General features: G+C 50.4%; 1 protein-coding gene across 2 annotated transcripts; it reads right to left on the bottom strand.

Annotated features, from left to right (window-relative positions):
* Positions 1-9,270: 9,270 nt before the first annotated feature.
* Positions 9,271-26,024, bottom strand: NPAS4 (neuronal PAS domain protein 4). 2 transcript variants are annotated; one of them, XM_044762356.2, is made up of 9 exons: positions 24,411-26,024; positions 14,582-17,188; positions 13,722-13,873; positions 13,447-13,549; positions 13,068-13,335; positions 12,778-12,887; positions 12,298-12,433; positions 10,741-12,176; positions 9,271-10,016 (listed from the first exon to the last, which is right to left on the bottom strand). In XM_044762356.2, exons 2-9 carry the CDS (start codon positions 14,754-14,756, stop codon positions 9,988-9,990), a joined length of 2,409 nt encoding a protein of 802 aa, XP_044618291.1. In that variant the 5' UTR covers positions 14,757-17,188; positions 24,411-26,024; the 3' UTR covers positions 9,271-9,987. The 2 variants fall into 2 exon arrangements, with proteins under 2 accessions (XP_044618291.1, XP_044618294.1); XM_044762359.2 differs by having other exon boundaries at positions 25,680-26,024.
* Between the last annotated feature and the right edge of the window lie 358 nt (positions 26,025-26,382).

The raw sequence follows: 26,382 nt of genomic DNA, 5'->3' as shown, positions 1-26,382 counted from the left end.
GGCTACAGACCTGGGTAGGTACCTGCCCAAGGCAGGAGAAGTCCTTGGGAAGCCCCTGGCCTGTTGTTTTCCCGTTATTCAGGACATCAGGGACCCTTGTCCTCTCAGAGAGGAGAGGAGGGGTTGGGGGGAATGGGATTCATATTTACCGAGCACCTTTTACGTACCAGGCACTTCGCTTTACACTGAGAAGATTTGAAAAGCATAGAAAATCACAAGAAAATTAAAACCTCACATAATCCCATCAACCAGATGAGACTCCTGCCAATATTTTGGTGCATATCTTTGCTGCTCTTTTTTTTTCCTCCAACAATTTTTAGTGACTACTTAGTATTCTGTCTTATGGGTGGACCGTGATTTGTTTAACCAAGTCTTCAGCTGTTGGGTACTTTGTTGTTTGCATTAAAAAAAAAAAAATACACACAACCCTGTGATGATCCTTTAGTTCTCTGCTTCAGGGCCTCTAAAGCTTCAATCAAGGTGTCAGCGGGGACTGTGGTCTCATCAGATCACTGACTGGGGAAGGATCCACCTCCAAACTCAAGCGGTTGTTGGCAACATTTAGTTCTTTCTGGGTAGTCAGAGGGCCTCAGTTTCTTGTCGGTTGTTGGCCAGAGACCCCCCTTCAGTTCTATGCTCCCTAGCTTTGTGGTCTTGGGCAAGTTACTTAACTACTCTGTGCTAAAACTTCTCATCTATGAGATAGAGAAAATAGTGCTTATCTCAAAAGGTTGTTATAGCCCAGAAATAAACCCACACGTATATAGTCAATTAATTTACAACAAAGGAGCCAAGAATATACAGTGGGAAAAGGGCAGTCTCTTTAATAAATGGTGTTGGGAAAACAACAACCACGTGCAAAAGAACAAAACAGGGCCACTATTTTACACCAGACACAAAAGTTAACTCAAGGTGGATTAAAGACTTGAACGTAAGACCTGAAACCATAAAACTCCTAGAAGAACTAGAAGAAAACATGGTCTCCTTGACATCAGTCTTGGCAATGATTTTTTGGATTTGACACCAACATCAAAGGCAACAAAAGCAGAAATAAACAAATGGGACTACAAGAAACTAAAAAGCTGCTGCATAGTGATGGAAAGCATCAAAAAAAAAAAAAAAAAAAGGCAACCTACCAAATGGGAGAAAATACTTGCAAATCATGTATCTAATAAGGGGTTAATAGCCAAAATATACAAAGAACTCCTACAACTCAATAGAAAAAAAATAGTTAAAAATGGGCAGAGGATCAGAATAGACGTTTATCCAAAGAAGACACACTCATGGCCAACAGGTGCTCGACATCACTAGTGATCAGGGAAATGCAAATCCAATCCACAATGAGAGAGCACCTCACATCTGTTAGAATGGCTATTGTCGAAAAGACAAGAAATAACAAATGTTGGAGAGGATGTGGAGAAAAGGAAACCCTTATGCACTGTTGGTGGGAATGTAAATTGGTGCAGCCACCATGGAAAACAGTGTGGAGGTTCCTCAAAATAGAACTGCTGTACGATCCAGCTGTCTCACTTCTGGATATTTATCCACAGAAAATGAAAACACTAAGTCAAAAAGATATATGCACCCCCATGTTCAGTGCAGCATTTTTTACAATAGCCAAGATATAGAAACTACCTAAGTGTCCACTGATGAATGAATGGATAAAGAAAATGTGCTGTATATATTGCGATAGAATATTCAGCCATAAAAAAAAGGAAATCTTGCCATTCATGACAACATGGCTGGAACTTGAGGGCATTATGCTAAGTGAAATAAGTCAGACAAAGAAAGACAAATACCATATGATCTCACTAATATGTGGAGCCTAAAAACAAACAAGCAAAAAACCCAAAAAACCAAAAACCTGAACTCATAGATACAGAGAACAGATGGGTGGTTACCAGAGGTGGGGGTGGGGGGTGGGTGAGATGGGTGGAGGGGGTCAAAAGGTACAAATTTCCAGTTATAAAATGGATAAGTCATAGGGATATGATGTAAGAAAAAGGGGAGGGGGTTGTGGTAAAGATTAAATGAATTAATGCATAGAAAGTATTCGAACAATGACTGGCATATTGCGAGGCCTCGATAAATGGCAGCTATTATTGTTTCCGGGTTATTTTCTTGAGCACACATGCATACTCTAGTATCATTTTTTAAAAAGCAGCTTCTTTGACACCTCATCTCCCTTTAGCCACTGCTCCATTTCTCTGTTTTCTTTTGCTGTGAAACCTAAAAGAATTGTCTAAACATACTGTCTATATCTCTTCATCTCCCACTCACTCTTTGCCTTGTAACGCTTTAGTCTTAAAGTCTCTTGTGTTTGTTACTATAAATACCTATACCAATCTCTCTTTTGTTTAGATTTAGTATGATATATCTTTTTTACATCCTCTCAACTTTTCTCTCTCCTTATGTTTCAGATGTTCTTGTAAGAGCGTCAGTTGGTGTGGTAGCCACCCTCCAAAATGGTCCTGAAGATCCCCACCTCCTAGTAATGAACACCCTCCCACGTTGTTCCAGGGTCGGTCTATGTCATCAATAGACTATGCAGAAGTGATGTTATGTCATTTCTGAGATTAGGTTATAAAAGACCCCCACAGCTCCATTTGATTGCTTTTTCTCCTTTATAGTCATACCCATCCCCTCGCCCCCACTGTCTCTAATCCCAGGCATCCGCTAATCTGCTCTCCACCTCTATAAGAGGGAAGTCTTTGTCCTCATTTCTAGAATGTCATATGGACTCATGCAATATGTGTCCCTTTCAGATTGTCTTTGTCTCAGCAAAATGCCTTTGAGATCCATCCAAGTTGCTTGTGTCAAGAGTTCATTCCTTTCCTTTGCTGTAGCATCCCAAGTGTGGATGGACCACAGTCTGTTTAACCATTCATCTGTTGAAGGACATTTTGTTGTTTCCACTTTTTGGCTGTTACAGATAAAGCTGGTGTGAAGATTCTTGAAAGACTTTTCATTCCTCTGGGATGGATGCCCAGGAGTGTAATTGCTGGGTTGTATGCTAAGTGTACGTTTAGTTTTTTAAGGGATTGCAGAATTCTTTTCCAGAGTAACTGCACCAGTTTATGTTCTCACCAGCAATTATGAGCGATCCAGTTTCCCTGCATCCTCACTAGCCTTGAAATTGTCATTATTATTGTGCTTATTTAATTGTTCTAATAGGTGGGTGGTCATATCTCATTCTGGTCTTAATTTGAGTTTCCCTAATGGCTAGTGCTGTTGAGCACCTTACCATGTGCTTATTTGCTATGCATATGTGTTCTTTGGTGAAATATTTCTTCATGTCTTTTGTCCATTTTCTAATGGATTGTTTGGGGTTTTTTACTGCTGTCTTTTGAGAGTTTTAGATAGGAGTCCTTTGTCAGATAGGTAGTTTCCAAATATTTTCTCCCACCATGTAGCTTGTCTACTCATCCTCTTAAGAAGGTCTTTCACAGAGCAAAAGTTTTCAATTTCAATGAAGTCCAATTTATCAATCTTTCTTTTATAGATCCTTCTTTTGGTGTCATGCTTAAGAACTCTTTACCAAGCCCTTGGTACCTAAGATTTTCTCCTATTTTTTCGTCTAAAAGTTTTATATTTATAGGGTTTTTTTCTAGCTCTCTGTCCACACCATCAAAACTTTTATTTACTATAGCCATGTCCTCTTAAACCATATCCAGAGCACATTACATTTTACATTTGAATCTGTGACCCATTTTGAGTTAATTTTTTTTTTTTTTTGAGGAAGATTAGCCCTGAGCTAACATCTGCTGCCAATCCTCCTCTTTTTGCTGAGGAAGGCTGGCCCTGAGCTAACATCTATGCCCATCTTCCTCTACTTTATATATGGGATGCCTACCACAGCATGGCCTGCCAAGCAGTGCCATGTCTGCACCCGGGATCCGGACCAGCGAACCCTGGGCCACCAAAGTGGAACGTGCGCACTTAACTGCTGCGCCACTGGGCCGGCCCCTTGAGTTAATTTTTGTATAAGACATGAGGTTCTTTTTTTTCCCCCTAAGGATATCTAGTTACTACCCCAGTACCATTTGTTGAAAAGATTATCCTTCCTCCATTGAATTGCTTTTGCAATGTGAAAGGCCTATTTTCTTGCTCTGAAAAACTGGGGGAATTCAGTTCTGCCCCTCAGACGTTTTGAGTTTAGCATTCCTCGGCATGCGGGTTTGAAATGTGCAAATGTCTTGATGGGGAGGTGGGTCAGGAGTTTGCCGCAGGTTCTCTTCTTCTTAAGGGTCCCTTCCCTTTAGCACCGTGAGACTATGGGAGGTTCTATTTCACCTTTCAGCTTTTATCTCAGCCTCCCAGTCTCCCCCATCATTTCAGAATTAGCAAATATCCCACGGGGAAAACAGGCCATGCATCAGCCCCTCATGACCACCCAAAAGCTCACTCCCGGTGGATTCCCTCTGTGTGGACTAAACCCAATCAGCCTGAACCTAGAATAATGAAACGTCTCCAGGGAAGAAGATGACTAATGATCATCAGCTCACACATGAAGGGCTCTTTCCTCTCTGGAATTTTAGTTCATCTGGTTCTCGTTGATTCTACAGTTCTGTGATGTCTTTGGCAACATGAATTTTACAACTTATTAATGTTTTTATAGCTGTCACAATGAAACATTGTATAATAAACCATCGTACGTAAGTATCTGCCACTGCGTATTACACAATTATACTCCATATGCAGTGTAGGTCAACAATTTGGTCTTCAAATACTGATTTTTAATTACATGTTTTCATTAGATCAATAGTGTGATTTTCTTTCCTTCAAGGTGCTCAAATAACTGAAATAGAAAATAATATTTTAGATTATGTACTTTCCCTAAAACTTGGCCTAATATAGATTATAGTAGCCTATAATACATTAAATTACCCAGATCACAGGCACTTGGTTTTCAGACAGTGTACACATGGGCCACTCAGCACATTGTTTTATCATCTTTGGTCAAAAAAACCCGATGCATGACATGGTTCTAAGACTTGCTGGCTCTTCCAATTTTCCATTTCCAGTTGTTTTCCAATTGAGTTTTAAATTTTAGTTTTCACATTTTTCACTTCTGGAAGTTCTATTGGTTCTTTTTCAAGTCTGGTTTATTACCTTTATTGTTTCATGTTCCCTGCAAATGTTCTTGACTTTGTAATTTTTTCTTTAAACATGAAAAGTATAGTTGTTTTAAATCAATGACTGATTATTTCAATATATGACGTCTGGGCAAGTCTGTGGTTGCTAATTCTTGCTTGTATTGTCTTGCTTCCTTGTGTGTCTGGTTATCTTTGATTGTGTCCTGCTCAATGCCTGTGACAAATTATTTATAAAAGCTCCTTGAGGCCTAAGATGGATGTGCCCTCATCCAGGGAGGTTTTGAATTGTCCTGCCAGGCACCAGAGGACACTACAAAATTCCTGATATTCATCTCATTTCAATCTAAATGAACCACAACTCCTCACCCAGGACTAAAGTCAGAGACACAAGACTCCTCTCTTTTCCTCATCCCTACTTTAAACCCATTAACAAATCATTTTAGTTCTGTCTCCATAATATTCCAGACCCAGCCACCTACCTCCATGTGTGTCTGGTGAAAACTCTCACCCCATTTTGCCTGGATCTCTGCAGAAGCCTGACTGGTCTCTCTGCTTCCACTCCTGCCTCCTCTGATCCATTCTCCACACAAGTGTCAGAGGGCTGGCTTAGACACGCAAATCCCAGCATGTCATTCCCCTGCTTAAATCTCCCCAGTGGATTCCTATTACACATGAAATAAAATCTAAGTTTCTTATCATGGTCAAAAGGCCCTAAAATAATCTTTTTCCTTCTCTCCAACCACTCTTCTTCTTGCTGGCCTTGATCCAGCCATACTGATTTTCTCGCTATTCCTTAAACAGGTTAAATCCTCCCCCCATCTAAATAGGTCCACTCTCGCCTTCCTTTGGCCCGGAACATTCTTATTCCTGTCTCTCATCTTTTAGGTCTGAGAGCAATGTCACCTCCTTAGAAAGGACTTTCTCTCTTCCCACTCTAAAGCAGACCTGTGGTTCTCTATCACAGCGCCTGGCTCTTTTCCTTATTGTACACACTGTATGCTCCTTTTTTTTTTTTTTTAAAGATTTTATTTTTTTCCTTTTTCTCCCCAAAGCCCCCCAGTACATAGCTGTATACTCTCCGTTGTGGGTCCCCCCAGTTGTGACATGTGGGATGCTGCCCCAGTGCGGTTCGATGAGCAGTGCCATGTCCGCGCCCAGGATCCGAACCAATGAAACACTGGGCCGCCTGCAGCAGAGCGCGCGAACTTAACCACTCGGCCACGGGGCCAGCCCCACTGTATGCTCCTTTTTGACTGTTTGTTTCCTCTTTGTTATGTCTCCCCACAACTACAATGTGAGCTCTGTGTGCCCAGGGACCTTGTCTGTCTTGTTCACTGCTGCAGCCCCAGCACCCAGAACGGTTTCTGGCACGGTAGATATTGTGAACATTCATCACATGAACAATGAGGCTGCGGGGCCAGCACTTGAGCTCAGTCTTTATGACCCCAAAACTTGAGCCCTTTCTCCTACATTCTGCTCCAAGGGCAGAGTCTGGTATTGGTGGACAGGGAACTGGCTGTGAGTCAGACCTGGCTTTGCAGCGACTCTGGCAGTGCCATTGGGCAAGTCCTTCCCTTCCGCCAATTTCAGTTTAACCATCTGTTCTAAGGCCCCTCTGAGCTACAGGGACCTTGCCCAAGAGAAACAGAAGCAAATACTTCTCTGTCCAGCAGGTGGAGCCATTGGCTCTTCTCATTTTTTCTCTCCACTGGACTTGGCTGCCAGGCATCTCTGGTTCTGACTGTCAGGGTCTCTTCTCATCAAAACGCACACACTCTGCTATCACCTACCACCACCACCAAACACAAGTGAGGTGTTTATTTTTTCTCACATATTTTTTATTTTAATTTTTGGTGAGGAAGATTGACCCTGAGCTAACACCTGTTGCCAATCTTCCTTTTTTTACTCTAGGAAGAGTGGCCTGAGCTAACATCCATCCCAGTCTTCCTCTATTTTGTTTGCGGGTCACCACCACAACATGGCTTGACGAGTGGTGTATGTCCTCGCCCGGGATCCAAACCTGCAAACCCAGGCCACCAAAGTGGAGCGTGCCACTTTAACCACTACGCCACCAGGCTAGCCCTGCATGTTTTTTATTTTTTAAATTTTAATTTATTTAGTTTTGCTTTTTACAGGAACTTTCTATTTCAGAATAGATTTAGATTTACAGAAACTTTATGAAAATAGTACAGAGAGTTCCCATATACTCCGTACCTATTATTTCCTCTATTATTTCCATCTTATACTTATATGGTACATTTGTCACAGTTAATCAGCCAATGTTGATACACTATTATTAACTAAAACCCATACTTTGTTCAGATTTCCTTAGTTTTTAATCTACGTCCTTATTCTGTTCCAGGATCCTATCTAGAATACAGTATTTCATTATCATGTTTCCTGGGGCTCCTCCTGGCTGTTACAGCTTACCAGAGTTCCCCTGTTTTTGATGACCACCAGTGATGTTTTTGGATGGGACTCTAATATCTGTCTTGAGCTTTTGGTCACTTAAGAGTCAACGCTGAGAGTTACAACCCTTTGCTCTCTGGGGAACTCAGGAACAAATTTTTGCGGTAGAAATTGGTGACTTTCTGCTCAAATCCTTGGGCTGATCTTTAGAAATGGTCCTCTCAACAAAATATTTCTAGTGTGCCTGCTATGTGCCTGGCCCTGTGCTCGGTGCCAGTGAGGGAGTGGAGCTAAGACAGGGTCCTCGTGGGGCTTACAATCCAGTTCTTTTGTCCAGGTTGGAGAGTGGATGCCCAGGAAGGTGGAGCACAAGACTTCACCTTTCTGTTTCACCCAAGGATCCGTCCGAGGTGGAAAAGGGGTGACAGTTCCCTGGAATGTCTTCCTTCCCGTGGGACCTTCTGAAGGGCATGGCCCCAGAGCTAGAGGGTTTGGAATGTGAGGAGCTTTAGGGGAGTCCTCGGCATTGTGCTCTCAGCTCCTGGAACCCAGCCTCCATATTTCATTGTGGGAAAGATCTGGCCTGGAGTTTCCTTCCTCTCCTTGAGAAAGAAACTTCCTCTAAGCCTCTGCAATCACCATTGCCTTCTAATTCACCATAACAACTTAAGTCTGCTCTGTTCTCTTCAGCTTATAAAGAGACCCTGTCAAGTCCTAGCAGCATCTTTTGGAGGTAAGTGTCATTTTTTTTCAACTTCATTTTACCTGTGAGGAAACTGAGGCTCAGGGACCACTCAGCAAACAGTTGATGGAGGTGGCATTTGAATCCAGGTCTTTCTGTCTCCTAATTTTCAATATTTCCCCAACCATACCCTGCAGCTGTTGGGTCCAAAGCTTGGAGGAAAACAGTATTTTTGGAACTTTTTGTCTGGACCAACTAGGTTATATTCTGCTCAGAAGTTGGGAGTCTGCTCTAGCAATTTGGACCTGGAGGGGAAGTGGCCCCTCCTCCAGCCCAAATCTACCCCTCTCAGGTAATCTGAGATGAGACCATTTGAGATGGTGGTCTGCTGGCTTTGGGGGCAGAGGAGACAGCCCAGGGCTTGGATGGAGATGATGTGGGCATGTTGCCCACCTGTGCCTCTCACCAACTGTGGGGCAAATCGCTCTTTACCTGTGATCCTGTTTCTTCATCAGTGAAATGGTACTAATATGACTGTCCAGAGGCTTTACTGCAGTGAATAAAGGATACAAAACTGTTTGTCATCTGAAAGCCCCATGCAAGGATAACAGGGGTGGTTATCATTTCCAATAAGAAGATCCAAGACCCCAAAGGGAAGCTGCTTTCCTGCAGAACCAGGCTGAAGAGAAAAACTCATGTTCTGAAACTTCAAACCCCTGTCCAGGAAAATGCCAAGCAGAATCCCCAGCTCACTCCCAGCCCCTTCTTCTCCCTCCCACATTGTGAGCACCGCAAGCTTGGAGCAGGGAGCCGACTCCGATACCCTCCAGTATGGGACACCAGAGCCTCTTGAAGGCGAGATGTAGTATCTGTTTCAGCTCCACACTCTCTGTCTTCTAGCACAGCGTGGGCTGCACACTGTACTCCCAGATGTTGAGTGAACACGTGAATGAGTGCATGAGTGAATGAAGAAATGCCAGGGCTGTCAGCAGGTCCAGACTTTACCTCCTGTCTGGGCCTCCCCCCCTTCTCGTCCCCACCCTTCCCTTTTCACGGTAGTGCATGACACCAGGGGTACCAAAAAGGCAAACTGGACTTTATTATAAAGTTGGCTACAAAGTCACCACAGCACCACGAGGTGGCCGCCTGGGCAGGCCCAGGCAGTCTGGTGGCCGGGTGAGTCCCGCACCAGGTACACGCACTCGTGCAAGCACACGTGTGACGGCGGCAGGTCTGCCTTCCTCCATCGGAAAGGAACGTAGCGTCTCTTCGCGCCCCCCACTCCAGGCGCGGGGCGCAAAAGTCACAAGAAGGGCTGCCAGGGTGGCAGAGTCCATCGGAATTGAAATCCCGTTACTGGTGTGTAGAGAATTCTACGTGGGTGTCAAGAGCCCCTCAGGGCACAGGCTGGCCCAGGTGGGCGCTGCCTTTCCCCCACCAAGGCCCAGGGGTGGCTTGGCCCCCAGGGGTGGAGAACTGGCCCAGGCCCATGGGGCAGCGCGGGGAGGGGGAAGTGAGACTCCCCCATTCTCCGCTTGAAATCCCATTCAAGGAAACTCACTACGAGTGAATACAGATTGAAATGGAAACTGGGATCGCTCGAAGTCTCTAAATTTTAAAAAGAAGTTCCCCTCCCTTGCCCTCCCACCTCCCCCCCCCCCAATTCCTACAGGGCCTGGGGAATCAGATATATCCCCCTCTGGCCCCCAGAATCCCCCCAACAGTCCCGGGGGGGTGGAGAGCGGCTCCACGTCTTGATGACAATATGCCATACTTGACGACGTTAAGTCACAGACTTATTCAAAACGTTGGTTCCCCTCCACTTCCATCTGCAGAGAGAGAGAGAGAGAGGGAGGGGGGACAGTCAGTAAGGCCTGTTAGGAAAGAGGGTCCCCGAGCTGAGGATGTGGTGCACTGTTGGCGCCTAGTATGGGCCTCATACATGTTGGCCCAATGACTGAATAATCACAGAGGCTCAGCAGATAAGGGAGCAATTTGGACGGATGGAGTGAAACTATGGCTGTAGTTTTGGAAATGATGGACCCATAAGCAGAAAGCCTCTGTTGGGGCCAGGGGCTGCGTCCTACTCTCTTTCTTTCCTGAACTCCTATTAAACTCTTGCTCTGTCTTCCCTTTAGGGGACAATAATACTGAGATAGAGCTCTATCTAAGAGATAGATCCCTCTTCCATCAATTTTTTGTGTGACTTTAGGCAAATTTCTTTAATTCTGGGACCTTGATTGTCTTCATCTGTAAAATGAGGTGGTGATCACTGATCTAGGTCCCTCACAGAGTTAAGAAGCACAAACTATGACCTGAGGATTCTCTGGCACTTTATCCCACAGCCCACACCCTTGCCCTCCAGGCCTACTCGTCCAGAATTTGCATATTAAGACTTTCATTAGTTCTTATCCCCACTCTACCCCGGCAGCAGGTGATTTCATCCCATTAATAAAATTGAGGTCCAGAAGGGGAATTTACTCATCTAATTCCACCCAACATCTTATTGGCAGGCCAGGGACTTGAGTTCTTAGACATTTTGGCTGGACTCACCATCATGGAAGCTGTCTTGAACTTGGCTCTGGAGTTGATGCAACTCATCAGGAAACCCATCGTAGGGGAATGCTGAGACACCTGTCTCAAAGGCGGTTTCATATGTGGCCAGGTCCTCCAGGAAGCTATGGTCTTCTGGGGACAGGTTGTTGCAAGGCGATGGGGCCCCTCCTGGGACCGCTGCCTCAGGATCCCCTGAACTCCATTCCCCATTGGGGTCTGGAGTAGAGAGATCCATGAAGATGTCTTCCACGGGCGTCTCTTCCAGGAATATAGTATCAGGGTCAGCCAGGAAATCCAGCTCCTGGCATTTCCAGGGTTTCAGGTCCAGGCTGAGCACAGGGGGGCCAGCCCCCGACAGGGACAGGTTGGAGTCCAGGGGCTCCAGCCCCCCAAGTGGCTCCAGCCCACCCGTGCTGGCCTCAGCTGAGAAGGGCCTGTCCATGCCCTGAGCCAACTGGCTGATCTGCTGGATGAGACGATCTATCTCATTCTGCTCCTTCTCAGAGTAGTGAAAGAAACTCTGCTTGACTGGAGAGGCCTCAGGTGTAAGTAGGCCTTCGGGCATCAGGGGGACGTCCACAGAGAGGGGGCCCCGGAGCTGGGCTAGGGCCAGGAGTGTGCAGTCCCCATTACCAGGGCTGCTAGGACTTGGGGGCAACTTCTCATAGAGAAAACTGCATCCCTCCTGGGCGAAGTAAGTCTTGGTGTGACTGGGGCTCAGTTGTTCTGGGAAAGTTTGGCTGGGGCTGTTCAGATGTGCTTGGAATGCCGTGCTAGGAGGAGTCAGCTGCTCCTGGGCAGGGCTGCCCAGAGGCTCTGGGAAGGTGGCAGTGCTGGGAAGCAGCTGATCTGGGAAGGTGGAGGTGCAGGGATTCAACTGATCTTCATAGCTTCTGGTTGAAGTTTCAGTCAGCTGGCCTTGTAGTGGACTAGTCAGTGGATCTGGGAAGGTTGCACTGCTGGGTGTCAATTGGTCAGAGAAGGTTGCGGTGCTTGGAGTCATCTGTTCTTGGAGAGAGCTGGATGGAGTGGGCAAGTGGGTCTGGAAGGGCTCATGGAGGCTGAAGAGGAAGGCACAGCCTCCCGGCTGGTGGGGCGTGTAGGGTGGGGTGCACACAAGATCCTTGCTCAGATCTGCTTGAAGAGAAGGCTCAGGGCCAGATGAGAATGTCATGTAACTGAAGCCCCGCTCTTTGGGGGGTCGAGGAAGCTCTTCTGATGTTGAGACAGCACCCAGCTCAGGAGCACTGGGGAAACTGGTGCTTCTGGGAGCCCCCAGGGCAGGGTTGAAGAGTGGGTTAGAGCTGGAGCACTGCTCCTGGGAGAGGATGTTCTCAGGGAATGAGGGCAGCACGGCTGGGGTGCTGAGGATATATGCTGCCTGGGTGTCTTCAGAGTTCAGCTGCTGGCGGAGGCTCCAGGCTTCCGTGTCACTGGAGAGGAGAGAAGAGGCAGCCGGTAAGAGTTTGGTGTCCATTCTCAGAGCAGTTCCCTGACTTGTGTCTCTTCCATGTCCAGCTCAGCTGCCCCCCAGGCCCCTGCCTTGCAGCTCACCTGATTGGGTAGTTATTGGCAGTAATGGGGCTCTCTGGACCTTCTGAGTATAACAGGCAATAAATCCATGCCCAGCCTCCAGGCTTGGCCTGCAGTCTCACCACCATCTCTGCCTGAATATCTCCACTCTCAGCCACTGAATGGAAAGAAGAGATGCAGAGTTAGTATGCCCATCGGTCAACACCACCTAAACTCCACCTTTACTGACCTCTCCACTGAATTAGGGTATCAATGACATCCTCTTTTCTGACTACCCTAACCTGCCACACAGTTCCCCACCTTGACCTCACCAGTTGGAGTCCCCAAGTTCTGATTCTATTCTCACCTTGACTCCTCACTCTAAAGTTCACCCTATAGCATCCAAAACTGTTGGCCTCTGGTAGCTCCCCAGCATCAGCCTTTGCCATAGACCTTCTTGGTTGGGTCTCCCATGCCCTTTCCCAGTTCCCTGTCTTGTCCCCAGCTTCTCTGGACACTCACACAGGCGGTAGTGTTGAGCAGAAGCGTGGCCCAGGTCCTCAGGGTGCAGCAGTCCATACCATGATTTACAGAGCAGTTCACTGCGCTCAAAGCCCAGGTAGATTAGGACACTGGGAAGGTGGAAAGGGTGAGGTCAGCTTTCTGTTTTCCTTGCTTGATACCCAGGCATCTCACTCCCTCCCAGGTCCTCTGCCCCCTTTGAATCCATCCTCCCTTCCCCTGACTCCAGAATCTAGGGTCCCTCATCTCTGGCCTGCTTTCCTCCTGAGGTCTGAACACTCTGGGCTTACCTCTCAGAGATGTCCAGTAGGGCCAAGTCTTTAGCATGACGGCTCTGAAACATGGCCAGGAAAAGTGAGGCAGGGCCAAGGCCAGGGCCAGGGCCAGGGCGTGGTCTTGGCTCCAGTGGGGCACAGAAAGCTGTGAACACAGGGTTTCCTGCCCAGTAGGCCCCAGGTGGGTGAGCGTGGAATCGGCCTCGAATAAGCACCAGTTTGTTGCCTGCGCTCTGGCGCCTGAGGGACTTGGAAGTGTTGAAGCGACAGCGGAAGAGGCGATCTAGGTGAATGAAGAGAAAAACTGGTAAGAGGGTGGATGGCTGAGAGAAATGACAAATGGGGAGGAGCAGTGGAGCAGGAGTGAGATTAGACTGAGGAAGGGAGTTCTTACCGCTGTCCAGGGCAGAGGGAAGAGTGAGTTGCTGGCGCACAGTTAGGTGGTCAGCTGGGTCAATGATGTCATAGATACTGTCACCCTGGGCAACGAGGTCCACCTGGAGAAAGATAAGGAAGAGATGACCATTAGTAAAGACAGCAAGAGCCAACCCTTGGCACATAGCACCTTGCAGAGTGTAACCCCTCCCTCCCCAGGAATTCTAAGAAGTGTAGAGTTCATCATGTCCCATCTGTGCCCCAGCCCAAGCTGAGAAGACCCTCAGCACTCACCATGGAGTGGCCCAGATGCTCGCTCACACTCTCAGACAGATATAGCAGCTTCCCCTCAGCTGTGAACACAAGCAGAAAGCCAGGTAGTGCTGCCACTATGTCTTCAAGCTCTTGAGCTGAGAGAAGCCCTGTAGGGCCCGCCAGAGGAGTGCCTGCAGGGTGAGAAGATACGATAAGTCAGGAGTAAGACTGGGAGGCAAAGTAGAAGTGAGGAAGCATGGACTGAGTTTCAGAAAATCCAGAGGAATTTCTCATGAACCTGCCTCAGACACCTGTTGACCCGGTGCCCGCAGCTCTTGCCCGGGGAACCTGTTGCTGAATTTCCCCAGCCCTTGAGCCCTTCGACTTCTAAGTGGGGTCAAGGGAGTTCTGCGGCCCTGAATTTCAGGACCACGGACAGCGTTCCAAAGTCTATCGGGCGTTCAGCACCGCGGGCAGCGCTTCGCAGTCGGTGGTGCTGTCAGCACCGCGGACAGCGCCTCAAAGGCTGCAAATGAGCCCTTTCTTTCACCACCGTGAACAGCGGCTACGCTTCCCCGGGCTTCGGCGGCTCCATCCCTGCAACTTCCCGGGCTTCCCTCCCTGGGCTCCCGGAGCGCCTCTGCGCTGGTGGATATGGGGCCATTCTGTCCTGGCTCTCCTCCTCCAGTGAAGTCTGGCACCAGGGACGCTATCCAGGCTCTCTAACCTTCATCCGGAGCTCAAGAGGAAAAGTACTAAATCCTGAGTTCCCCAAGTCCCTTCTCTCCCCAGCTCGCCAACACGCTGCTCTAGACATGCAGTAGTCCCAGTGGGTTCCCTCAGCTCCACTATCCCCAGTGCCCGCCAGCTCGGGTCTCCAGCAGCCCCAGTTTGCTCACCTCCAGCGAAGAAGACGCCCTTGCGAGTGTAGATGCAGGCAAGACTCATAATGTGCAGGTAGGACAGCCGGACCTTGTCCGCTTCGGCCAGCGGCAGCAGCTCCTTGAGGTTCCGGATCTCAGCGTTGATCTGGTCGCGGCGCGCCTTGGAGGCGCCCTTGGTGGAGCGGTACATGACTAGCGGCTTCGGAGCTCCAGCTCGGGCGCTCCGAACACCTGCGTTCCTGTCCCGACGCACCGGTGGCTTCCTCCTCCTTGCTTCCCCGTCTCTTGCTCAGGCTCTCTCTCAATCTCTCTCCTCTCCTGGGCTCCGCTCGGCTGCGCTGCCCCCCTCGCCTGCCTCGTTCCGCCTTATATAGCTCCTGCCAGGCGTGGGGGGCTCGCTTTGGAGAAAGGGGGGGGGCGGGAAAGCGGGAGGCTGGGCTAAGCAAGCTGCAACGGGAGCCACTGGCTGGGGAGGGGGGGCGCTCCTCCTCCCTCCCTGGTTTCCGACGTCATCCCATGACGTAGAACGAGAGCGGGAGGGGGGCCGGAGGGAGGGGGGAGCAAGGAGGCTGCGGAGGGGCCCTCCGCTGGCAGCAGCTGAGCGAGAGGCAGGCGCCGCGTTAGGAAGGCCTGAAAGGGGGTTCAGGGACCTAGGCGTCCGAATGTGTTCAGCCGAGGGAAGCGACAGGGCCAGGGTTGAGGCGGTCTGAAGTCCCTGGTGGAAGAGTCTGTAGATGGCAGGGAGGGACTGGTTCCAACATCCATTTTTCTAAGGAGATAAGGGAATGGGGAGGGGCAGGGTCCTCCACAAATTACTCTTCGCTATTTGCCAGACAAAGGTCACCGTTCACATGGTGGGGAAGAGAAGAATGACTTTCCTTGGCCCCCGTGGGATAGGTCACAGCTGGGGTTTCTCCCTAGGGATTACTCAGTCTGGGATTCCCTTAGTCACTTTCAAAGAACAAATCTCTTCCCCCCTTTCCAAACCTGGGCCCTGGCGATTTAGCGGGGGGAGTTAGCTGGGGGTCCAAGTCCCTAGGATGGGGCAGAAAGGAGGTCCTGAGGGAGAGGGACCAGCTGAATTTGGCCTTGGTTCTATTTTCCCACAGCCAGGAATAGGAACACCAACACCTACGCTGTAGCCTGCAGTGACTCTTTGTTTCCCTGTCAGCTAATTAACCTCAGCCACTGACCGGAGAAAGTGAGGCAGGGTCCCAGGGCATGGTGAGGATCTGGGTCTGCACCTCGGTATCCCTCCCCCACCCTAGTTGCCGGTCCCTAAAGCGAGCGGTTCCCCCCCCTTCCCCCGCGCGGCCCCACTGCAAAGCCTCGGTCTCCCCGCGGGCCGGGGGCGGGGGCGGGGCCTGGGGAATCCCAGCTCCATATTAGGACAGGAATCCTCCGGCGGCAGCCGCGGTGGCAGCGGGCGGGGCCGGGCTGCCTCCGCAACACTCCGGAGGGCTCCCCCCGCCTCCAGCAGGGAAAATGAGGAAGCGGCAGAGAAGCGAGGGGGCCATGCTGGACCTTCCGAGATCCCTGCACCTGGCAGGGACGCCTTAACTCCATCAAGCTGTCCTCCAGCAACCCCTCTAAACCCCTTCCCATCTCTGGGCTAGGACTCCTCTCCCTGTCTCTCCACATTCAACTCTTCATGCACACACACACCCAACTAGTTTCTTTATCTTATTGCCTGCTTGATGGTCTGTCTCAGCTTTGTGCTCCTTCTACCCCCCCAAACATTCCCCTTCTGCTCTCTCAAATCTCTCTTCCTTTATTTGTCAGTTTTGTCTCCACGTCATGTCGCCTTCGCCCTGGCTCTCTCTTTCTTTTCTTTTCTTTTTTTTTTCTTTTCAGCACAAATGATTGCCGTCTACAGGGGCTGAGACGTGCCTTTCTTTCCCCCAGGATCCCATAAAAGGAGAAGGAAATGGGCTAGGGGACATTTTATGTGAAATCTCATTTGGTGGAGTAGGGGTCTGTGTGAAATCACTAGAGGGGTTGGAAATGTGGCCACTTAAAAAATTGGGGGAGAAGGATTGACCTGATTGTAGAAAGTCACATAGGAAGGATGGAGATAAAATTTGACGCCAAGAAGCAAAAAGAGGGGGCCTGGCAGCTCGATCCTGGTCTCTTGTGCCATTTTGGGTTATTTTGATTGGGGTCATCCCCATCAACCATCCTGTATTAATGAGGAATGAGGGAGAGGAGGGAACGGGTGTGTGTGTGTGTGCATGCGTGTGCCATTATCTCTAACCATATTTACCTGGATGACAGAAAAATTGTTTCTCCAGGAAGCACGTCCCCGTTCCACTTTCATCTCTATCTGATCCCTGATGTACCCACCCACCCTCCTTCAAGCTTCTATTTGGACAAGCCCTTGATCTTTGCACCCCCTTGTTGTATGAAAATCCAGGACAGTGTTCTTTTTTTATTCACCCACTGATCCCTTAGCCCTGGCTGGGAGACATTATTAGCGTCCTTCTCCATGAGAAGATGTGTCTACGGGTTGGGTCCAGCTGAACTCCAGCAAGCCGAGCAGATCCACAGTGAAGGAATGTGTCGCTGACTGCTGTCCATGGTTCTGAAATAATCTCCAGGAAAGTTGTGTTGGCCATGGTCTGCCTGGGACATCAAAGCAGAGGTTGAGTCCACACAGACCTCAGAGTGAGGCCTCAGTTGATTGTTCCCTTCTTTTCTGAGTATTAATATGGGCAGAGGTTTCAGGGGGCCAAGATTTCTGAGCTCTAGGAGTGAAGGAAGCCGGGGGAAGAGCCCTTGGATTTTTCCAGGAGAATGGACTGAAGGGAAGGCACTCTGGAAGGGAAGAAAGGTCTAGAAAGGGACAAGGGAGGGAGTAGAGAAGAGCTCATTCCAGTTCGCCCACTTTCATTCAAGTTGAGAAGCTCTGTATGCCCCAATGTCTCCTCTCCCTAGGCCAACTCCCACTCCTCTTGCCTCCCACCTCCGTGAAGCTATTTTTAACTGTGCAGGACCAAAAATAGCTTGGCAACAGCTTCAGGCCGTGGGAGAGGAACTATTTATATCACCAGTGATGGTTCCAAAATAGCAAGCAGGAGGAGGGGGGCGGCTGGCACGCTAGAGAGCTCCAGGCCGCTGCTAAAAATACTGGCAGTATGAGTCATCCTGGCCTGGCTGAGTCACCCCACTCTCCCCCCCCCCCAAGCAGCAAGCAGCAGCAGAGCAGGCTAAGAATTGGAAGCCTGAGATGGGGGAGGTATCAGAGCCCATCGACTACAGGAAAGTGGACAAGGGAGTGACTAGAGACGGGGGCTTTGGGGTGAGTATGTAGAAGGAATAGGGGGAGGAGGAGCCACCCAGTCAAATCCACTGAATGAGCCTGCAGTATTTCCAGCTATGCACTGCTGTTTGAGTATGCTTAGGCAACTGAAGGAAGGGAGCCAGACTGAGGATGTGCATGTGTGTGTGTCTGTCCATTTGACGATGACTGTACTTGTATGTTTCTGTGTGTCTAGCTACATGTGTCTTTGTAGCTGTTTGTCTGTATCCCAGTATATCTATGCATTCACCTATGCCTGCGTCTATACCTGTCTTTACAAAAAATGTCTATGCTTTCTGCATTGTGTGTAGTTCTATGTTTATGCCTGTCTGTATTTATATGTTTGCAGCTTTCTGGGTGCCTCCCTGTCCATGTGTGTTCATGTCCACATCTGAGCCTGCTCTGTGCCTTTCTCTCTCAGCATATGACAGTGTACGTGGATTTACATGCATCCCCAGCCTCAATGCACCTTCTGTTGCCCTCTCTGATGTCACTTGTTGGGTTCTTGCACCACCCATCCAATATTCACCTCTCTCCACCCAGCATCTTCCCTTCTTTCCAGCCCTTTGCCCCCAACCATTTGTTAAGGCCTCTGTTGCATGCAATCTCTAGTAAAAAGATGGAGGACGGGAGCCCCGTATGACCTCTCTCTTTTCTCTTGAACCATCCTGAATCTTCCCTGGCCTGCAGGAGTAAGTGGTTTCTCATAGCTCCATATTTGGGGAGTTGAGGGAAGAGAAGGGCTTTCTTTAGTTCTAAAAAAAAAATTCCTGGTGTGGGCACAGGCATGCGCAGTGCACACACACATATATACACACACAACTGAGAGAGAGAATGAGAGAGAGAAAAAAATATCAAGGTCCCTTCTTTACTGAGACGAGCTCGCATCTGTTGCCATGGCAACCCGCCCACTCCTTCCCCGAAAAATCACCAAGAAGAGGTGATGGCATCGAGGAGGGATTGGCTGATTTCTTTCTTTATTATTTTTTCCGAAAAAGGGCTTTTTATAGCAAGAACAGGCCGTAAGATCTCTTGCCCCTGTCTGCATAGCTTTATTAGGGACCCGGAGGGACATCACCCATCAACCTCTATCAGAGAAAAAGAGGTGTATCTTTTCCAGAGATTTCGGAGAGGATAACTTCCTGGGAGGGAGCTGAAGGGTGAATGGGGAGTCTGTTTCTTTGGAACAGCATGGAGACTCCCGGTTAGGGCTGTTTTCCGGAGACTTGGGGCAAAGATCTTGACAGAGGACTGTCAAAGTGTATCCTGCCTTGGGCTGGACAAATGTGTCTATGAGAAGGAGAAAGAGGGAGGAAAAGGAGAGAGAGAGAATGCATGTCACTTGATGGGTCTTCAGAGGAGATGATGAGATGCCAAAGGATGCAAGCTCTCAGTGGTGGTCAGACCAGACAGGTGGACAAATGGCTCAAGAAAGATCCATTAATGCAATGGTAGTGCTATGAGTCACCACCAGATCACAGGTGTGGCTACTTGACTTGCACCTCAGGGAAGCTGGGGCCATAGGTAGGTGATCTAGGGGAGCATTGAAGCTCACCTTTCCTAACACTAGCCCCAGCCTGAGTTTCAAAGGCCTCCTCTGAAGCCTGGCCACCAGCCACTGCAACCACACCACTTTCTCAAGTGAACTATAGCCTCCTGCCAAATGACTGGATGGTGGAGACGAAGGCATTCCTCGTTTACTCCTGGGCTTGGCTTGCTACAGAAACAGCGTCACTTGGGGCTGGAGTTTGGAAAGCCAGACCAAGAATCTGACTCTAGAGAGAAATACCTCCCCCTTCCAGCAGGCTGCTGCCACCCTCAGCTGACAAGGGCATGGCCTGGGGATGGGGGATAGCTCTGCTTGAAGTGATGGAACAGAGGAATGAAGACTTCAGATTTGCTCTGATCTGTTAAACCTATTCTCATGACAAATCTGACTGATACTATTATGCTAATTTGATAGATGGTGAAATTGAGGTTCAGAGACAGACAATAACCTACTCAAAGTCACAGCAAGTCATTGGCCATGCTTGATTTTAAGCCTAGCACCTGCCCCCGACCTCCTTCTCTTGCACCGTGGGGTAAAGCATTGGTCTGCAAACTCTGGCCTGCATGCCAAATCTGGCCCACTGAGTGTTTTGTAAATAAAGTTTTATTGGCGCACAGCCACATCCATTTGTTAACATATTGTCTATGGCTGTGTTCACCCTACAATGGCAGAGTTGAGCAGTCGCAGCAGAAACCGTATGGCCTGGAAAGGCTAAAATATTTACTAACTGGCTCTTTAAAGAAAAAGTTTTTCATCTTTTAGAGTATAGGATGAGTTCATACTAGGAATATCTCTGTCAGTCTCTCCCTTCTCATCCAGGAGCTCTCTGGGCCCGGGACATACCAAGCTGTCCTTTCATCTCCCTTTTCTCTTCTAAATGCCACAGAACAGTAGTGTCTCTGCATTCCTTAAGGGCAGAGATTGGTAAGCCCTATGGGCTAGGCTCCTTACTAGCTTTTAGCCTCTTTATAACTATGCAGATGTAGCCCCCCCCCCCCATGCAGGAGTGATGCTCCACATCCTGTTCCCATGGCAACATGAGTTTGAATTGGCAATGAAGAATCGGGGTACCCCATTCCATCCCTATCCCAACCCCAGCCTCAGGGCTGCATTTTGGGAAGGAGATGTCTCATAGTTGGTGCTTAAGGAACGATAGGAAGATAAAATGTCCTGGTGGGAGTGAAATGATGGTATTGTGGGGTCTCACATGCCCTAGGGCCTCCAACCTAACCCAGGGGAAGAATCTCTATACACCTTCTCAGAGAGGTTTAGAAACTTGCCCAGAGTAACACAGCTAGAATGAGATAAATCCAGAATTAGAACCCAGGTTTGCTGATTTCCACTTTCTATTTTTTACTACATTGTTCTTTTGAATTTATGAGTTTGGAACATGTAACAACTTTCTAACATATTCCCATCTCCTCCCCAGTCCTGGGTCTGGGTTTCACCAGTCTGGGCAGTGAAAATATAATCCTCATGTAGAGCTGACTTGTGCAATGGCTGTCTTGTCTTCAGCTGCATCCTAGCAGGCTGTTTTCTTTCTCCTGAGGTCTTTTCATTATGTTATCACTCCCCCAATTCTACTTGCACAGGGAAGTATTCAGAACATTTTATCTATTTATGGTTATGAAATCAACAAATCTCATGTGAAGAGGGTACACGCTGGCACCCACGCATCGAGACGGTCAGAGCCAGGTGAGTGGGCTGAGCAGGGAAGGTGAGGGACATGGGACCACGGAAGGGGCGGGAGGGGGAGCGTGTAGCCCAGGTGGGAAAAGATGAAGCTTTTCTGGACCAGGGCTGAGAGAAGAGGGCACAAGTGATGCAGTGAAGAGCGTGTCAGACCAGCCATATTCCAAGGAGGGAAGGAAAATCAATCAACTGAAAACACTCTTTGAATGCAGAGCAGGGACTCCTTACTCCTCTAAGCACCGTTGGGGAGAGAGGAGTGCAGGACACTGGCCCTGCCCTCAAGGAGCTAGAGGTCTGGAGGAGGAGACAGACCCTCCACCATTCATTTTTTAGTTCAGCCCAGTTTCAGAATCCTCTCCACCACCACTCTCCAGCTGGTGAACTCCTCCTTGCCCTGCTGGTCCTCCAGTTGGGCCCAGGGCCTCTCCCCAGTGCCTCCCATGGCCCCTTGTGTTTCCTCATCTGTGAACTTACCATCCTGCATTGTCACTGCATCTTTGTCTGTCTCCCCCACTAGCATCTATATCTGGTCCCCGTATCTTCAGCATCCAGCATAGGGCCTGGCCCAGAGCACGGCCTAAGGTATGTAATTCATTCACATGGACACAGCTGAGGGCTGAGTCTGTCCAGCTGTCTGCTAGGCACTGGCGATGCAATGGTTTGGAAACACAGGCCTGGTCTTAACCTCATGGAGCATCCAGGCTGGTGAGAAAGTGGGAACTCCATCAAGCCACTTAAGTGGGATGGCTGCTGTGAAGAAGCTATACAGGGTGTTTGAGGAGAGCAAAATGAGGGATGACAGAGCCCAGGGAGTCCTGGATGGCCTCTCAGAGGAGGTGTCATTGAGTTGAGCTGCCGGGTGTCAAGTGACTGGTTGACCGGGCTAGGCTGTGCTGGGTGGGTAGGTCGGGTAGGGTGGACAGAAGTGTGCTTCGTAAATGAGACTCGATACAGGGACAGGTAGCCACCAAAGATGCCACCATGGCCTGAGGCCATATTGACTGATGTCCAGAGCAAAGGTGGAGGGGACAGACACCGCTAAGGGTGCCGAGCCCCCACCTCGACCAGGAGGTTTGGCTCCTGTGCTACGGGCAGGGCTGAGATGAAGTGGCTTAGCCTTGAGCAGAGGGTCCATGAGGAGAAGGCGGGTGGGAGGAAGGTTGAGGCTCAGAGAGGCAGTAGAGGGCGGAGGTCAGAAGGGAAGCTCCGGAGTGAGACGCCCAGGGGGAGCTCTGGCTCCTCCACATTGGGCAACTGACTCATCTTTCGTGCCTCAGTTTATCTACCTGTTAAATAGGGATGTGAGGAGAATAAAAGCACCTACATCAAAGGATTGATGAGAAAATGAAATGAGCTAAATCCCTAAGCACTTGGAACAACGCATGGCACACGAAAGGACCACAATCAATGCTGAGTGACGGAATGTTAGTCATCATTATTTTAACTGTATGAAAAAGTTAATTTTGAACAAGTCTCTGAAGACGGCCTGGGCTGGCTCGGGAGGCAGCACACGCCCTGTCACTGTCAGTGTGGAAACACGGCCTGGGCACTCACTGGTTTTTGTAGCCTTGGCCCAGCTTGGTCTGAGAGCACCAGATGGGTGGGCCAGACTGGGGGCGGCAGCAGGTTCAAAGAGAAGGACAAAGTAGACAGCTGGGGGCCTGCAGAGGTTGAGGGATGCACACAAAGTTATTGTGAAGTCTCCGGCCTGGGTCCCAGTGCACTCCATCCCTGGGCATCAGCTGGCTCTCACGCTGCTCAGCAAATCCAGATGGAAGTCCAGCGCGCCCTTCCAGTGCTCAGCGACTAAGCTCCCTTGCCATTTTTCTAGAAGCCAACCCGCCTGTGTTCTTCCCCTGCTTAAGTCCCTCATGGTTCCTGTCACTCCTCATTACTCAAAAGTCTCCTGGCCCTCTTGTCCCCTGCTACCCACAGGTGCCTAGGCCACCATAGGCTCCAGGTTCAAGCGTGTCCTTGTGATCACCTGAATACACCTGGTAACATGCGAGTTTACAGAAGCAGACTTTCCCTGCCCCTTATACACCAAACATGTGCATTCACTAATTCAAACCCCAGCAACCCCATGATGTCCAGGCTGAGATTATTCCCTCTGGCCCTGGACCCAGCAGAGAGAATGGTCCATGGGATCCCAGGAGAGATTGATGGGGTTCAGGGCTGGGGTGATCACGGGAAAGCAGCAGGCCTGGGAGTGGGCCAGTCACAGGAAGGAAGCCCTAGGAGCAACCAAGAGACCCCCAAGAGCAGAGGGAACAGTGACCCCCACCCGTGGAACACCGGGGCTCAGGGAGTGGGTTCATGGCAAGAAGCGGGTAGCAGCAGTTATGGCCTACTGATGGAGCAGCTTCTGGAACCAGGAAAAGATAAGCCCTGGGTGGATGGGGATGGGACATCAGGGAGCTTTAGGAGAAAGGACAAACCAGTTGAAGGGAAAGCTCCTGAAGCACCCAGTGTAGACGTGGGATGGGCTGCAGGAGCCTTCTGTCAAGGATCTGAAGGTTCGGGAGGAACTGGAGGCGGACTCAGTCTAGATGTCAGTGGGTTATGTTTGATGCAGGGGAAAGAGTCCTGGCCAGGAGGGTCAGGAGACGTGGGTTCTGGTCCTAGCTCTGCCACCAGCCTACTGGGGTGTTATGCAAGCCCCTTCCCCTCTGGGTCTCAGTTTCCCTCTTTGCAAAATGGCAGTGGCAGTGATTTTGGACCGCTTGGCCTGGAAAGGCCCGCCAATCTCTGGCACTCAGAGCATCTCTGGGCCCATGTCCTGCCTGGCCAGTGCCTCTCAGGCTTTGGAAGTTGAATGCTGCCACCCTGAGACCCAGTTTCAGGTGAGGATGAGCCATGTGCCGGCTGCTAAGGTCCGAGTGGGCCTGAAGTCTCCCAGAGGACCAAGTCCTCTGTTCTGGAGAAGCAGAGCCACCTTGGGCCCTGGAGATCTGGTCTGTGCAGACACAGGGGGAAGCAAGTACTGGTACTGACTGTGGTTTTCCTTCTTTAAACCCAACCCATCAGGGGCCTTCTCACAGGTCTGTGCTAAGTGCACTGGGAGACTCACCATTGGAGGACTCTGATGGGTTCCCAGGTGTGTAAAACAGACCCCCCCCCCCCCCCGCCCCGGGCATCCTCAGAGTAGTCTGCACAGCCTGTGGCTGAAGCAACCACTGCCTCCAGTATTCCTTAGCCTCAGTCTGGTGGGAGGAAGAAAACACCCCCAGAAGTGTCCCACATACAGCCACGGAGAGATTCCACAGCCTGGCAAAATACCCCATTTCAGAGAATCCTAGACTCACAGTTGGAGCGGGTGGGGGGGCTCTCAGAGATCATCCGCCTGGAGTGACTGTGGCCTGGCGCAGAGAATAGAGTGGCCCCAGCGACACAGCCAGCATTTAGTGGAGGTGGACCCTGAATCAGGTCCCTGGACCACAGTGCAGTGACCTTGTGCACTTCTCAAAGGCTGGCCTCTGGGATCAAGGTGCAGAGAGAGTGGGCCAGGAGGCAGGGTTCTGAGTCCTAGTTTCAACAACGCATTGACTTGCTGTGTAACCTTGGCAAATAATGTCTCTTGGGGGGAAGCCTCAGTTTCCCCTCCTGTGCATTGAAGTCTTGGCCCTGGCAATGGATGCCCCTGGGAAAAGCCGTTCACAGCTCTAGGACTAACTGCTCCAGAGCACGAACCTCTCTCCTTTGCCAGACTTGGTGCCCACAGCTGGGCTGGATCGGATCCACCTCTTGTCCCCAGCCCTGATCTAGAGCAGGGGTCCAGAGATGTCTGGAACCTACGCAGCTCCTTGGGCATGGTCAAGTACTTCACGGCTGTCCTCAGTGCACCTTGGTCAAACACCCCTGAAAGTGCTGCATGGGGAGTGCTGGTGCCATCAGGATTGGGCAGGGGAGTCCAAAGCGCTGGGTCCACATGGCTCTGGGGAGCCCTGCCAGAGCCTGCAGCCAAACCTCCACCCAGAAGGACTGGCGTTTGTAAGCAGTCTGGAAAAGGTTTGGTTCCAGAAAGTTCCAGAGAGCTGGTGGGCTGCAGGAAGCCTTTGATGGAAGCAGACGTCTGCAAGCAGCAACCTGGTTGGTTGGTTGTGGAGTCTGGGATCCAGAAGGTTGTCCAGAGTGATCATCAACCCAGGAGAGCCCACCCAGGTCTCGACTCCGCTGGGGACGAAGCAGCAGCTGGTGCCACGGTGGGAAGAGGAGCTGTCTGTTCCCTCTCCCGGGTGCAAGTCAGGGACCATGGCCTGCCACGCTGTGCCAGTTATTCTCAACGTTAAGGAACAAGGGACTGACCTCTGGCTAGGAAGTCAGCATCCTTGGGCTCTGGCCCACGCTCTCCAGGAACATGTCATGTGACCCTGGTCAAGTCACTACTCTTCTCTGGGCCTCAGTTTTCCTTTCAGTTTAGCGAGGGGGTTGGAGAAACTGCTAAGGAGCCTTCCAACTAAGATCCTAACCTGACCTCAGGCTGTGCCCACCCAGAAAAAGGCTAAGGTAGGAGGTTGGAGGCGGTGCGGGTCTCCAGAGACCCAGGGTGGCCCCGCGGGCAGTGAAGTCCTCACCTGCTGTTTTCGCCCTGTGGCCTTGTCCAGAGAGGGTCAAACGTGCTAGGCCTGGCATCTTGTTCCCTTCCAAGGCTCCTATGGCAGAAGAGTCTCCCCTGTCGGGGCGGGGGGTCGGGGGAGGGACAAGGGCAAACCTCCTTTCTCCATGGTTGAAATTTCCCCAAAGTGGGTGGAGGGCGCTAAGATAGGGGGTCCTAGGGTGCGGCGACGGGGCCTCCCGGGTCCAGGCCCCGTATGGGGCTCGCGGCCCGGGGGCGGGGGCAGCTCCCGGGCTCTGGCGGAGCCGCCACTCCGCCGGTTGCCTTTAAAAGGCGCCAGCGCGCGCGCCTCAGCAGAAGGGCTGCGGCTCTCTTCCAAAATAGGCAAGAACTGGGAGGCCGCGGGAGACGCGCTGCGAGCAGTGCAGACGTCACCCGGGGCCTCCCCACCCCGACCCCCCCTCCCCGCCTGCATCAGATCTCCATGGCAACGGCGTGCCGCGGCCGCTGATGAATGAGCTACAGCAAGGAGAGGAGGAGCGCGCAGAGATGTGCGTTCTCTCTGTCAGGCGTCCGGGCCCCGAGGCCGCCCAGAGGAAGGGAATGCAGACCCAGCGCTCGGAGGAAGGGGGCGCCCTCATATTCAAAAAGTCTCCAAGACCCATTCATTCCCAGCTGATCCTACCGTGTCCCAAGAACGCAGAAGCTACGCTCTCCAGGGA

The sequence above is a fragment of the Equus asinus genome, chromosome 17 (genome assembly GCF_041296235.1).
Source record: "Equus asinus isolate D_3611 breed Donkey chromosome 17, EquAss-T2T_v2, whole genome shotgun sequence".
NCBI classification, from domain to species: Eukaryota; Metazoa; Chordata; class Mammalia; order Perissodactyla; family Equidae; genus Equus; species Equus asinus.
The sequence above is the reverse complement of the archived record's forward strand: the minus strand, read 5'-3'. Positions and strand labels throughout refer to the sequence as shown.